At 45.3% G+C, this 12835-nt stretch overlaps 1 protein-coding gene across 1 annotated transcript; it reads right to left on the reverse strand.

Moving 5' to 3' along the window:
• Window positions 1-9587: 9587 nt before the first annotated feature.
• Window positions 9588-11795, reverse strand: LOC109734623 (tyrosine N-monooxygenase-like). Its single transcript, XM_073509470.1, has 2 exons — window positions 10869-11795; window positions 9588-10728 (listed from the first exon to the last, which is right to left on the reverse strand). The coding sequence occupies exons 1-2, from the start codon at window positions 11793-11795 to the stop codon at window positions 10099-10101; spliced, it is 1557 nt and encodes a 518-aa protein (XP_073365571.1). The 3' UTR covers window positions 9588-10098.
• Window positions 11796-12835: the final 1040 nt, after the last annotated feature.

The following is a 12835-nucleotide window of genomic DNA, read 5'->3' on the forward strand; positions in this document are numbered from 1 at the left end:
GACCTCCCACCGTAACCGGGAACTCCCCGAAATTTTCCTCGCCCTCGCTTCTACCACGGTTTTTTCCGTCATGGACGGCCCAAAGAATGTCATGCAGCTGCGTCTCCGGCCCGCCCAGGACGAAAAGCCCATTTTCTGTCATGATTTTTTGTCATAGAAGTAGGAGCCCACCACATCTATGATGATACCGCGTTTTGTCACAATTATCGTCATATGTATGACAGAATTTTTTTTCGTTCGGCCCAAAATGTCACGGATGTGTCTCTTCTTTGTAGTGAGCTAAATATCTTGGAATCCTCAAATGTCCTGTGATCTGGCACACATCCTAACACTTATGCATGTTGATAACTTAGATGTGCAACACACGAAGTAAAGTATATCTTCAATCAATGAAGACTTACATTCTAAGTGTGAATACATTAACACGGAATTTGACTTCGGAGCGCCACGATAATTGTGCGCCGTGTCTGGGTCTAATACTTCCTATACGGTGGGTAACGCCACCACCAAATTCTTCTGTTTGAAGTGTTTTTCTCATGGCGTTACATTTGCTATGTCTTCACATTTGGTTTGTCTTCAATTTCAACTTGTCTTCATGATTATCTTCACTATGTTGATTTGGTTGCATTCTGATATATACATATATTAGTGTTCTGTCCTCTACAGCATTCACTTATAGCTATGTCTTCTCGTTTGAATCTTTTGAACTAAGTGAATGTGATCGGACCCTAACCTCTCTATGCTTCCTACCTCAAACTCTGTCTATCCAAATCATATGCATTCTGTTGAAACTGTCGAATGTCTTCTCTGCGTCCTTGTCAGCAGAAGATACAGAGACAAACATTAAATTTGTTTTAAATGTTCAACTCTTATTGCCTGAAACCCGGAGAAGCTGGAACAACCATCCGACCGTCCAGGCGGGCGTGGGAACGTGGGACAACTCTAAATGTGTTGCATGTTCGCCACGTGTCCCTCAGATGTGAACCGCCAGGGGCACCCGTGTAATTGCGCTGTGCCGTCCCCTTTCCCTATAAATACCTGTCCAATCGCGGTCAAAATCCTTCTTCCACCTCAACAAACCCTAGCGCCACCGCTAGCTCTCGACGACGCCGGCGACGAAGCGCTTAGCTGCCGCGACCTCTCCGATGCCGTCTTCACGCCGGCCGCGGACATCGTCCTCTCCGCCGCCGCCGTAGGTGTCCTCCGTCGCCAAGTTAGGGCACGGAAGATCGAACTGCTCGGCCTCATCTTCTACTCCGTCTAGCAGTTCATCGTGTGGTAAATTAAAACCCTCTTTTTACCGTCTTTTTGATCCTATAGATTCATCCTTTCTACCAAAAGTGGTTTCTACCTCCACAAATTTGGATCTATCCTGTCTGCATCTCATATAATGCCTAGTATATTCACTTATGCTTCACACATAGTTAGATTCCTCACTTGTACTTATTCTTGGATTCGTACAAATCTGGAACCAACTCTCAACATATAAGTGAATGTCTTCGCGCTATGAGGTCAATGTCATCTAAACTGATTTATCTTCAAAATCTTCTGAGGATGCATATGACCTCTTCCCCTTCCCTCGCATCTCTAATGCTGTCACAGGTACATGTCCGTGGGAGAATCCCTTGGTTCTCATAGTCTGCATTCATTTGTAGAATTCTTACAGCATCACATCAACTCTCCCGAAGCCAGTTCCTGTCTGACCAGCAGACGGAAGCCCTTGACAGTGTTGAAGCCATTCAGTCTGAACTTCATGGCAACAGAGAAGTCTGCAAGGAAGGGTGGCAGACAGCGCCGTGGGAACACCTCAAGAGATTTGCCTCCTGACCTCTATGAGCAGTACAAGACAGATCCAGAGGAGGACTACAATCAGCGAAAAACCCGAATCCAATGGATTCGAAGATATTGGGCAGAACAATGGTACAAGTATAGGTTCGTGACCCAGGAATATGCTGAGAAGAATGCCATCAAGCGACCATGGGGAGACATTTTGTACAAAAATCATCCACCCAGGTCCAGAGCTGAAGCCATTGAACAAGGCTTCTACCCTTGCATGGTTCGTGGACCACAGCCTGAAGATGCTGACCCATCTTCATTGCTATGGTGTCGTGACAACAATCTATTCAAGCGCAACTTCCAGTTTGCCAAGAACTCTGCCAAAGAAAACAAGAAGTCGCGGGGATTAGACTTCAATCCAGGCCCCTCCGCTCCTCGTGCCGATGGCACACGCGAAGCTGAACCCAATCTTGTTGGGCCCTTCTACAACCTAGAGGGTCTCATCACTCATATTATGGTTCAAGGGACAACCGTGGATGAGCCTGCAGACGACGCTGATTCTGACGAAGCGCCTGCACCACCGAAGCCAAAGAAGCTGAAGAAACCTAAAGCTTTGAAGCCTTCCCCTGCACCAAAAGCTTCGCGAGTCAAAGCTCTGGTCACTGCTCCTCCTGCACCAAGTGTGCAGTCTGAAGATCTCTCACGCATCTCCAAGACTGAGAAGAAGAACAAGAAGCCTATGCACACCACTGGTCCAGTTCTGACCCCTGCTGCTGTTCTGAGGAACGAGAATGACGCCATTGATCTGTCAAGTGACGACGATCTTGCTGATGACGCTCTTGAACAGATGATAAAGAGCAAGCAAGAGGCGGAAATCTTCAATGATTTTCCTCTCTTTGACGTGGAAGTATTGAACAACTTCATTGATGAGTGGTTTGACAACCCCAATCTCAGCTTTGACGATCTACAACTTCCCATTGGCCTGAGCGTCTCCTTCCATGGCGCCATTGCTCCTGAGCTAGCTCTTGCTCAGAAAGTTGTTGAGCTGAAGCACAAGATCGATTATGAAAAGGCTCAGTTCAAGAAGCACATGGCCAAGCTCAGTGTGGCAGACGTCCAAAACTTCAAGGTCATGCTGCATGAGCTCAAGGAAGCGTTTCAGAAGAAACGTGATGAAGCCAAAGGTTCTCGTGAGCACATGAAGATTCTTGCTGCCAAGTGTGTTCAAGCTTACAATGAAGCTGAGAAGTGCAAGGCACTTGGGCGTCCTGGCATCGACCCTAAGATGGCTGCCAAGCAGAAGAAGAAGCCATCTGTGGACCAAACTGAACCATCCAGGCGGGAAGAACCTCGCATTGTCTTCCCAACCAGTATGACAGGCGTGAAGCCTAAGGTCCCCACAGTGGCTTCAGGGCTTCAGAAGACAAGGGCAGCTGAAGTCAAGGCCAGAAAGTGCAAGACCAAGAACACCACTGATGATGCTCCACCCACCAAGAAGCGCAAGACCAAGAAGAGAGATCGGGCTGCTCCCACAGAGCCCCTTGTAGTCGAGCCGATTTCTGTTGCTCGTCCTGAATCTGCACAACAAGAACGTCGAATGATAGTTCATGAGCCTGCTTCCACAGAGGCTCCTGAGGCTGAAGACCTTCCAGCTGTTGACCCCACTGCAGCTGAAGACATTGGTCATCAAGACAATGTTGAAGATGATGAAGTCCTTCCTCAGATCGAGCACAACATGGTATCATCGCCTGTTCTTACGAACAGCAAACTCAACAGCATTGGTCGTCCATTGACGCCAACTGCTCAGGATGACTCATGGGCTGATCACCCACAAGACTCCCCCCGTCAAGAAGAAACACCTGTTACTCCCACAACTCAAGTCACCACTCCGGTGATTGAAGATGAAGACTTTGTGGCCCAACCAACTCCATCTCCACAAGCGTCGCCAGCATTTCGCAGGCTTCACAAAGGACCAAGGCCACATGTCACTCTGTCAAGTGTTCCAGAAGGAGAAGAGCACGAATCCGTTTCATGCCAAGTCTTTCCTGAAGCCTCTCCAACTGTGAACAACCCCGAGACTGAAGCCAATATGGCTGAAGATATTCCGGCTGCATCAGCCGATGACCAAGAAGAACCAAGAGAAGAAGAAGCGCGTGTTGCTACACCCCCTACCAACCAAGTTGTTCTCGAGGACAACGTGTCTGACCCTCCAGCTACTCAAGTGGAGGTTAACAACATTGAGGCGGCCAGCAACACCAACACTGAAGCCAATGACATTGTCATGGCTGAAGCTAATGTGGCGCCTGAAGTCAATGAGGTGCCTGAAGTGATAACACCTGAAGTCAATGCTGCACCTGATGCCAATCTGCAGCCTGAAGTCACTGCCACTGCTCCTGTACCGCCTCCCAGGCCACATACTATTGAGCAAGCATACAACTATGGTCAGCTGGTCACTGTCAGATGGCTTATTCTAGTTCCTCCTCCTACTGCTGGTCCGCAATTTGACTATCATGTCGCGCACAGGCCACAGGTCCAGAAGCCAAAGCCAAGACTGCCCAGGTTTCCAGGTACTGCCACTTCACCAGGGTCCTTCAATGCAAATGGCTTCATTGCGCACAACACTTTCTTTGATAGCGCCAAGAACCCCTATTCCAAGCCAAGGATTTCATCGGATCGGTTCTGGAGCTATCAGGAGCGCAGTTATTATTCATGTGTTCTTTATGATCAGGGGTGCATCTTTCCTCATATGCGTCTTGACTGCGAAGCCATTGCTGGATTGCCATGCCTTGAATGCTTCCGTGATGCTGGCTTGCTAAACTTTGTGACTGATAAGGAGCATTGGAATGAAGAACTTCTGCCTCAATTCTTTGCCACCCTCCACATTCGCGGCTACAACAGTGATCCGAAGACTTGGGTCCTTGAGTGGATGACAGGCAATGTCCATCATGAAGCCAAAGCTTTTGACATCATTGAGCTAACCGGCCTGCGCACTCTAGGAGAATTATATGAACCTGGTTGTCAGCTTCACCGCAATGCTTTAGAGAGTATCTTCCATAAGCCATAGCCCAACATGAGCCAAATGCTGAGCATGATGAAGCCTCTGCCACATGACGCTGATTACCCAAACGAGTTCTTTGTCGAAGACCTAGAGTATCTGCCCCGCACTATTTATCACATCATCAGGCGAACTCTATGGCCTGTCAAAGGACATTCTTCAGCAGCAAAACTTTAAGGAGCAATGAAGACTTTGGTCTTTTATATCTTCAACGGCATCAGCTTCAATGCTCAAGACTTCTTTATCAGGCAGTTGCCTGCATTAGGCTCTGATCTCTTTGGACTGAAGTTCTACGCTCCGTGGGTCATGCGCCTCATCAAGCTACACTCAGTTGTCAACTATCAGCCCTCTACTCGCAACCCTCTGATCTTTCTGCCAGAGGTTGATATGTCAGCTGAAGCCATATACCCAGAGCCTGCCAAGGAGCCTGTTTGTCTTCACAATGCTGATCACCAAAGCTTCACGCAACCCATTGAAGGAGTCCAGGCCGTCACTCGTGTTTATCCTTTGGCTGGAAATACACGCTTACCTCACCGTGCTCAAACTGAAGCCACTGAAAGCACTATTGCTCAAAGGCCTTGGAAGCGATCTCGTGTTCTCAATGACCGAGAACGTCTCGTTGCCCTGCATCAGAAACATGACAAGCATCACTTCTGGCTGAAGCGTCAGATGCAAAGCCTCTTGGTGGACGTCAATCGTATTCGCAATCTTGCCACCAAGAATGCCTTTGTTACTCATGAAACCTCTCGGAGGTCATCGAAGAGTTTGACATTGCTGAGTGCTGAAGCAGATCTTCAAGACGATGGCTTCACTGAAAGATTCAAGTTTGACTCCACTCCTCCAAGGAATGATGTCTTGTGTCGAACTCCGTCTCTTGAAGACTCTGATTATTCCTCCTCCGCTGCAACGGTGAATGCAAGAGTGATCGATGATCAAGATGATGCTACTTCACCACCTCCAACTTCAGCACGTATCGACACTGCACCAAGTTCGTCTGCACCGCCAAACCCCGACGCCGACCCTGCATCCTCTCCTACTCCTTCTGGGAACGAGTAGAGGCTCTATGTCTTCAAACCTTTTTGGTCCTTACTGACAAAACGGGGAGAAGCATATGAGTTGATAGTCTTCAAGCGGGTCCATATGGGCGGTTGCTTTATATTTTGCCTAGTGTTTACAACTCTCACTTTTGATACATTTGGTTCTTTGAGTTGTAACACTTAAACTTGATGGTCGTCTGCTACGTTTTCTGCTATTCTATGATGCGATGATAAATTCCACATGTGCGAGGATAAATTCCGCACTTAGACATTTTTGCAGACGTCCATTTTTCATTGTGCATGTCATTATCTTTGTTATATCAAATCATGCATGATGAATTGTCTTCATAAGTTGAAGAGGATCTCCACAAGTACAACCTGCCATGTGCATTTGCATTCCAAAAGCAAATTACTTATATGCACATCTTCAGGGGGAGCCTTTTGCTACTTATGAAGACAATACCTAAATCCTTTACAATTTCACATATTTTTATCCCCGTTGAAAACTTCAACCAGTTTGTCATCAATCACCAAAAAGGGGGAGATTGTAAGTGCATCTAGTGCCACCCCTAGTTGGTTTTGGAGTATTGACGACAAACCTGGTTGAGGGACTAATGTGTTTGTGAGAATTGCAGGATAACACAGGTAGTAGTCCCTCATTGAGTCGGTTTACCTACCGGAGATGACCCCTAAAAATGTATGAAGACATTGAAGACAATGGTGGTATGTGAAGATATTCACATTGAAGACTATGACAAGAGAAGGCATTGCGTGAAGACTATGGAGCGCGAAGACTTAGTTGTTTCGTTGTTTCCTTTTCTTCTTGTTGAGTCGTACGAACCACCGTACTGTTAAGTGGGGTCCCAGTGAACAAAGTCAGAGTGACTGAAGTGATGCTCAACCAAAATCCTATGTCTTCGAGCGAAGACAATGAGAGCAAATCTTATCCAGAGCTGGATGAGTCAGCTTTACTTGTAGCCCAAGTAAAGTTGCCGCGTGTGTTTGAAATCTGACCGTTGGAACACGTGTCAGTTCCTTAGTGACCCAGGGTCATTTCGGACAAATCAGGTCGGGTTGCCTAGTGGCTATAAATAGCCCACCCCCTACACCATAAATTGGTGGTTGCTCAGAGTTAATGCACGGCTTTTGTAGTTTGAGAGCAACCCACCTCCGAAGCTTTTGAGAGAGATAAATCCTTGCGAGGACAAAGCCCAAACACCCAGAGCCAAAGAGTGTTAGACATCACTGAAGTCTTTCTGTCCGCGTGACCTGAAGACTTGTTACACTTGAGGATTGTGAATCCTCCAGCCGGTTAGGCGTCGCGTTCTGAGCATCCAAGAGTCATTGTGGATCGCCGGTGAACAAAGTCTGTGAAGGTTTGGAAGTCTACCTTGCAGACTTACCAGAGTGATTGGGCGAGGACTGGGTGTCTTTAGCTCAAGGGGAATAAGGTGAAGACGCGGTCTTCTGAGTTGAATCTTAGCCTCCCTAACCAGACGTACAGTTGTCACAGCAACTGGAACTGGTCCAACAAATCATGTGTCCTCAACAAGTGACTTGTTCTATCCTCTCCCTCTCCTTACTTACAGTTCGTCTTCGTGAAGTCATTGCCTATTTGCTTTACCTATTTGTCTTCACTGTGTGACTACTATCGTTGTTTGGCTTCATACCATCTTCCATCTTGATCCTTACTACCTAGCTGCTATTAGTCTTTGTGCTTTCACTTCATTGCATACTTGACTATGGGTTGCTTAGTGTAGTTTACCTTCCGCTGCATATCAATAGGTTCATTTCTATTGTTTGTCTTCGAAACTCTCATGTTTTGAAGACTTTCATAAAAATCGCCTATTCACCCCCCCCCCCCCTCTAGTCGATAACTAGCACTTTCATAAGCTCGCTCCGAAATACATCGCATACTTTTTTGAAGGATCAGTCTTTGAACAAAAGATATTCTACTTTAGGCAAAAATTAATGTCCCATCAAGTAATAGTAATAAGCTCGCTATGAATTATTTTATGTCAGTGAGTAATAATATGGTTAATTAATTTCCCATCAAGACTTGACATCTACATATGTATCAACGAATATTATGTTTAAATACCACAAGCGGGAATGGATCTTCTTTTTTGTAAACTATTCTCTCCGTTCAATAATATAACATGTTCTAAGTTTTTTCTGAATCGGGTGTATATAGACACGTTTTAGTGTGTTTGCCACTCATTTAAGTCCGTATGTTGTCTATATTGAAATATCCAAAACATCTTATATATGTGAATGGGTGGGCTACACAACAATAATATATACTGATATGTATCTGAAATTTAAATGCACTCAGTGATATGTTTGTTACCAGCAACTGCTTCTGGGGACATGGCTGGTTTGTAAAAATAAAACACTATTGTGGATTACAAGGACGCACACAAAACTGTAGCTATTTTTTTTTCCACCGGTCGCTATTGAACTATATTATACAGCTCATCATACACAAGTTGAGAAGTTGGCACGATCGATCATCTCCGCAGAATCTAGGAGAAACAAACAAGCAAGCACGTAATAAATTTTGTAGGCTATATTCTATTGAAATTTTGTAGTATATGCATATGGTCGGGGTCAAAATTTATTCCATGTGGCCTGAGCTACCTGCTCGCTGCATGTTCAAAGGAAGTGAGGAATTATGCAAGCGACTCTTTGACGACATGCCGTCAATACCTATCAGGTCCTGTACATTTGTCTTTCTTGACAGCCTTCGCTGCCTCATTTGTTAGAGAGACTCTCTGTAAGAGTCGCATGCATGTCTTGAAGTCCCAACTACTAAGTCACGATAAACTAGTCCAGAGAAATGGAGATAGGAAATCTAACGAATCACTAACTGCGAAATGAATGAATATACAACGTGTGCATGTCCTCCTCATAGTCGCCGTGGTTAACTTACGGGTGCTTCTAGTTCTACCTGTCGTTGGTTCATGCCCCACGGCCTACAGTCTCATAATTTTTTCTTACTCCACACGAGCGTGCACTTTTGTTATATTATATAGATTCTGGAGAATTTTTTGTCTACTTTACGGCTTGTCTGTGTGGATATCTGTGAGCATTAATGCATGGGTGTATTGCTGTCTTATATCCCTTTTTAGATTGGCTTTTAAACAATAATTTGGATAGTTGTATCTTTAATCGGACATGATTCCATGCTTATAGTTATTTTTTCTTTTGACACACGGTTAAACTTAATAGGAATCCTGCTACTTTTGCATTTGTAGCTTATTTTCGAGCTTGACAAGAAAATATTTGTAAGCATTAACGTATGCTTGGATTGATTTTTTATATGCCTATTTGGATTACTGAATTTGTAAATAAGCATTCCAATATTTGTATCTTAATTGGACACGACTCCATGGTTAAAATGAATTGGAATCCTACCATCTGTCTCTAGAAGCAATCGTGTATGTGAATGTTATTCTTGCACCATATATATTGACGGTGCAAATATGGTACTCCCTCTGTAAAGAAATATTAAGGGAGCTTAGATCACTATTTAGTGATCTAAACATACTTATAATTCTTTACAGAGAGAGTACGTGCAAGCGAAAGAAGAGAGACGGAAGAGCACCATGTACAATACTGAAAGTGAAGTGTCGAAAAAGAATATGAAGGAATTTGAAACATTGAAGGAATACAAGATGTCATATGACATTGTGTTTTACCAGTATATGTGTGTCCTTCTTTGCTTTCCCCGACATTAGAAAATGTGGAAATATAATTTTGTATTCATATTATACCATTTAATAATACAAAACTATTTATCTTCCGTCCATACGTATTTCTTCACCAGTCTTCATCTTATTTTCTCCTAGAGGTGAATAATTATAGCTTTGTCACATTGTAATAAACATTAGCTTTGTACATTTATGATGCGAAGGTGGTAGGCAACATATAATTTTATAATTCCATGAACTGTTTGCAGAGTATCATAATGCTAAGTACATACAATAGATTTTGTTCGACAATACAATAAAATAACAAATTTTGCGGCTTTTGCCCACACAGACAGTGCACACAACCCAACAACACACATTACATTAGCATTGTCATTGCTTTATTTGTACAGACACACGTTGTTCCCTTTTGTTTTTGAAGAACCGAGGAATGCACGACCACTGAGGACATGGGATCTACAAAATTCTTATTAGGATATATGTTCCTGATAATCGGTTAAAACATGCATTAACCCTATTAAATTTTCTCATAGAGATGTGCGGCCAGCCGTGGTTTAGCTTGCAGAACCAGGGGTTCAGCTAAGGCAAGGGCGCCGGTATTGCTTTCTTGGAGACTGATTCTGTCAACTCCAGGGGGCTTCGTCCAGGTGAATCCCTGCAACATCCTCGCAAACAACATCACCGTGACTGAGGTACCAAGTGAAATTCCGGGACAGCCCCTCCTCCCACTACTAAATGAAATAAAACGTAGTCCTGGTTCACTGAGGAGCACATTTGCGGTATTCAAATGCCTCTCGGGCTGAAAATCAAGTGGTTCGTTCCAGATCTTGGGGTTCCGACCAAGTCCCATCCGGCTTAAAATGACATGGCTATCCTTAGGGATGGTGTAGCCAGCGATAGTGGTGTCTACCATGGCGACATGGGGTGGGTTAAAAGCATGGTATGGGTGTATGCGGAAAGCCTCTCGGATGCATGACTTGAGATAGTTTAGTCGTGGAATGTCAGACTCCTGGACTAGTTTATCTTTACCGACGACGGCGTCGATTTCATCAGTTGCTTTTTTCATCACCTCTGGCTTGTTCACCATCTCAGCGAGCGCCCACTCAACAGCATTCGATGGGTTATCAATTGTTGCATACATCATTTCCTACATCGATATAGCAAAAAAATGGTCAGTTTTCTATCAAAAGAAAGTTGGGGGATCAAATTCTTCTTGCAGTTCACGAATGCATGCATGGTTGTTTGTTGGATTACTGAATATTGATAGAGGTTGAAATGCGTACTAACCACTATCTGTGCCCGGATATCATCCACGGACAACAATGGTTGGCCATCTGCATCATCTAGATAAACCAGGACGTCCAGAAAGTCTCTGGCCTCTTTGCTTCCACCACCATTCCGAAGATTCGACCTTTCGATGATCCTCTTCTCAATGATGGGGTCATGCAACCGGTTGAGTATTCCCATAACATCCTTGGAAACCTTCTCATGGCCATCCCAATCAAGCCCTACGAGGGCTGGGAAGTAGTCGGACACGCAGAAGTTATAGAGGTAGTTGAGGAGCGTGAAGAGAGCGGCAACATGTGCCATCTCATCATGTCCGGGTCCGCTAGCCGACGAACCCGGCAGCTCGCTGCCAAAGTATCTCTTACCCAACACGAGCCTTCTTATCATGTTACCACAGAAATGCTGGGCGACATGTCGCACGTCGACGAGGTTGTTCGGACATGCCATGCAGGTGTTGTTGATGTACGTCACGAGGTGGTCACACTCCTCCTGCCGGAGATGATGGAGTTTCTGCTCCATGGACGGGGTGAGGATCTCCGAAGTGAGGACGCGCCTCATCTTCTTCCACTGCTCTCCATGTGGTGTCACGATGGTGCCCTTGTACCCGAAGCTGAACGAACCCGAGGCGAAGGTTGCCGGACGGGAGGCCAGCACCTCGTCCTTCTTCCGTAGCACCTCGCATGCTATCTGCGGGCATGTCACGGCGACGACATGAATGGCTCCGAGACGGAGGCACATGATGTCTGTGTCCATCTCCTGGAGCAGGCGATGGATCCACCGGAATACGGCCGGCTTGTTCCACATCATCTGGTGAATGTTGCCGATGAAGGGCAGCGTGGGAGGCCCGGGCGGGAGCTGGTGTTGCTCACTTTTGACAGACAGTAGAACTTTTCTATTTTTGAGTGCAAAAAAAAGTACGGTGGCCATGGTAATGACCAGCGTAGCAAAAGCCGTAAGACTTGAGAATCCGTACATTGTTTGCGAACTCTTTCTGCATGAGCTAGCTGTACGGATGCTATGAAGTAGGATATATAGATGGAAAGTTGTGGAATAGGATGTACTGAATAGATGTATTGAGATTTGTGTTCGAAGACACTCTTGCTCTTGGTGCATCTAGCTCGTTTCAGAGGGTATTAATAGGAGGAAGTGCTAGCTAGGCTCCAACTGGCCCAAGTACTAAAAAAAATGTCAGATGTCTAAACATCGTAAGGGAGCTATTATCTCCTGTCCATATCTATAGATATGTTATGAATATTTATTTATTGATTGGAGACTCTTTCAGTACACCAGATTAACTCACATCATTCAACTTGTCGCCACAGTTGGATGTAAGCGAAATGGCTAAAATAAAATAAGGATGTGATTTAACTACTATTAAATTACCAAAACAAGAGGCAAACATGCAACCATGTTCATCTCATCGTCGGTACAGGCTAAACTATCTTCACCGTGATTCTATAGTGGGTCCGAATTATAACCTCTGAAATCTATCACACGTAAGTTGATATAAGTACATATATACAATGATTATTAAGTGCATATGTAATATAACTGTGACTTGTCTAAGGATTTCCAACATAAGAATAATCTCAAATTAATTGTGTACCAAAAAAGGCTTTCGCTTCGCTTTTATATATAAAGCAACGACAAACAACATCTCGATACAAACTCACGCCCCCCCCCCCCCCCCCCCCCCCGACACACACAAGGCGGATACAATGGCGCGCGGCGCCTTCAAGAAGGGTACGACACCAGTGTGCTGCCACACGATGGGCAATAAGGGTCGCAGCGTCGCCTTCAAGAAGGGTACGAACATCGGCCCACACACATCACCTCCGGCGTAGGTATGAACGCCGCACCACCGCCACCAAACGTCACAACCCGGCCGCCACGCCGCCTACACGGCCATGGCGACCGGGCAGCAGCTGAGCAACGAGCTCCGCTCACAAGAGCCGGGCTCCCACTAC

This window comes from Aegilops tauschii, chromosome 2 (assembly GCF_002575655.3).
Source record: "Aegilops tauschii subsp. strangulata cultivar AL8/78 chromosome 2, Aet v6.0, whole genome shotgun sequence".
Classification (NCBI taxonomy): Eukaryota; Viridiplantae; Streptophyta; class Magnoliopsida; order Poales; family Poaceae; genus Aegilops; species Aegilops tauschii.

Coding starts and splice junctions, on each gene's coding strand:
- LOC109734623 (XM_073509470.1), bottom strand. CDS start 11,795: ATGGCCACCGTACTTTTTTTTGCACTCAAAAATAGAAAAGTTCTACTG. Junction 10,729..10,868: donor ATATCCGGGCACAGATAGTG/GTTAGTACGCAT, acceptor ATATCGATGTAG/GAAATGATGTATGCAACAAT.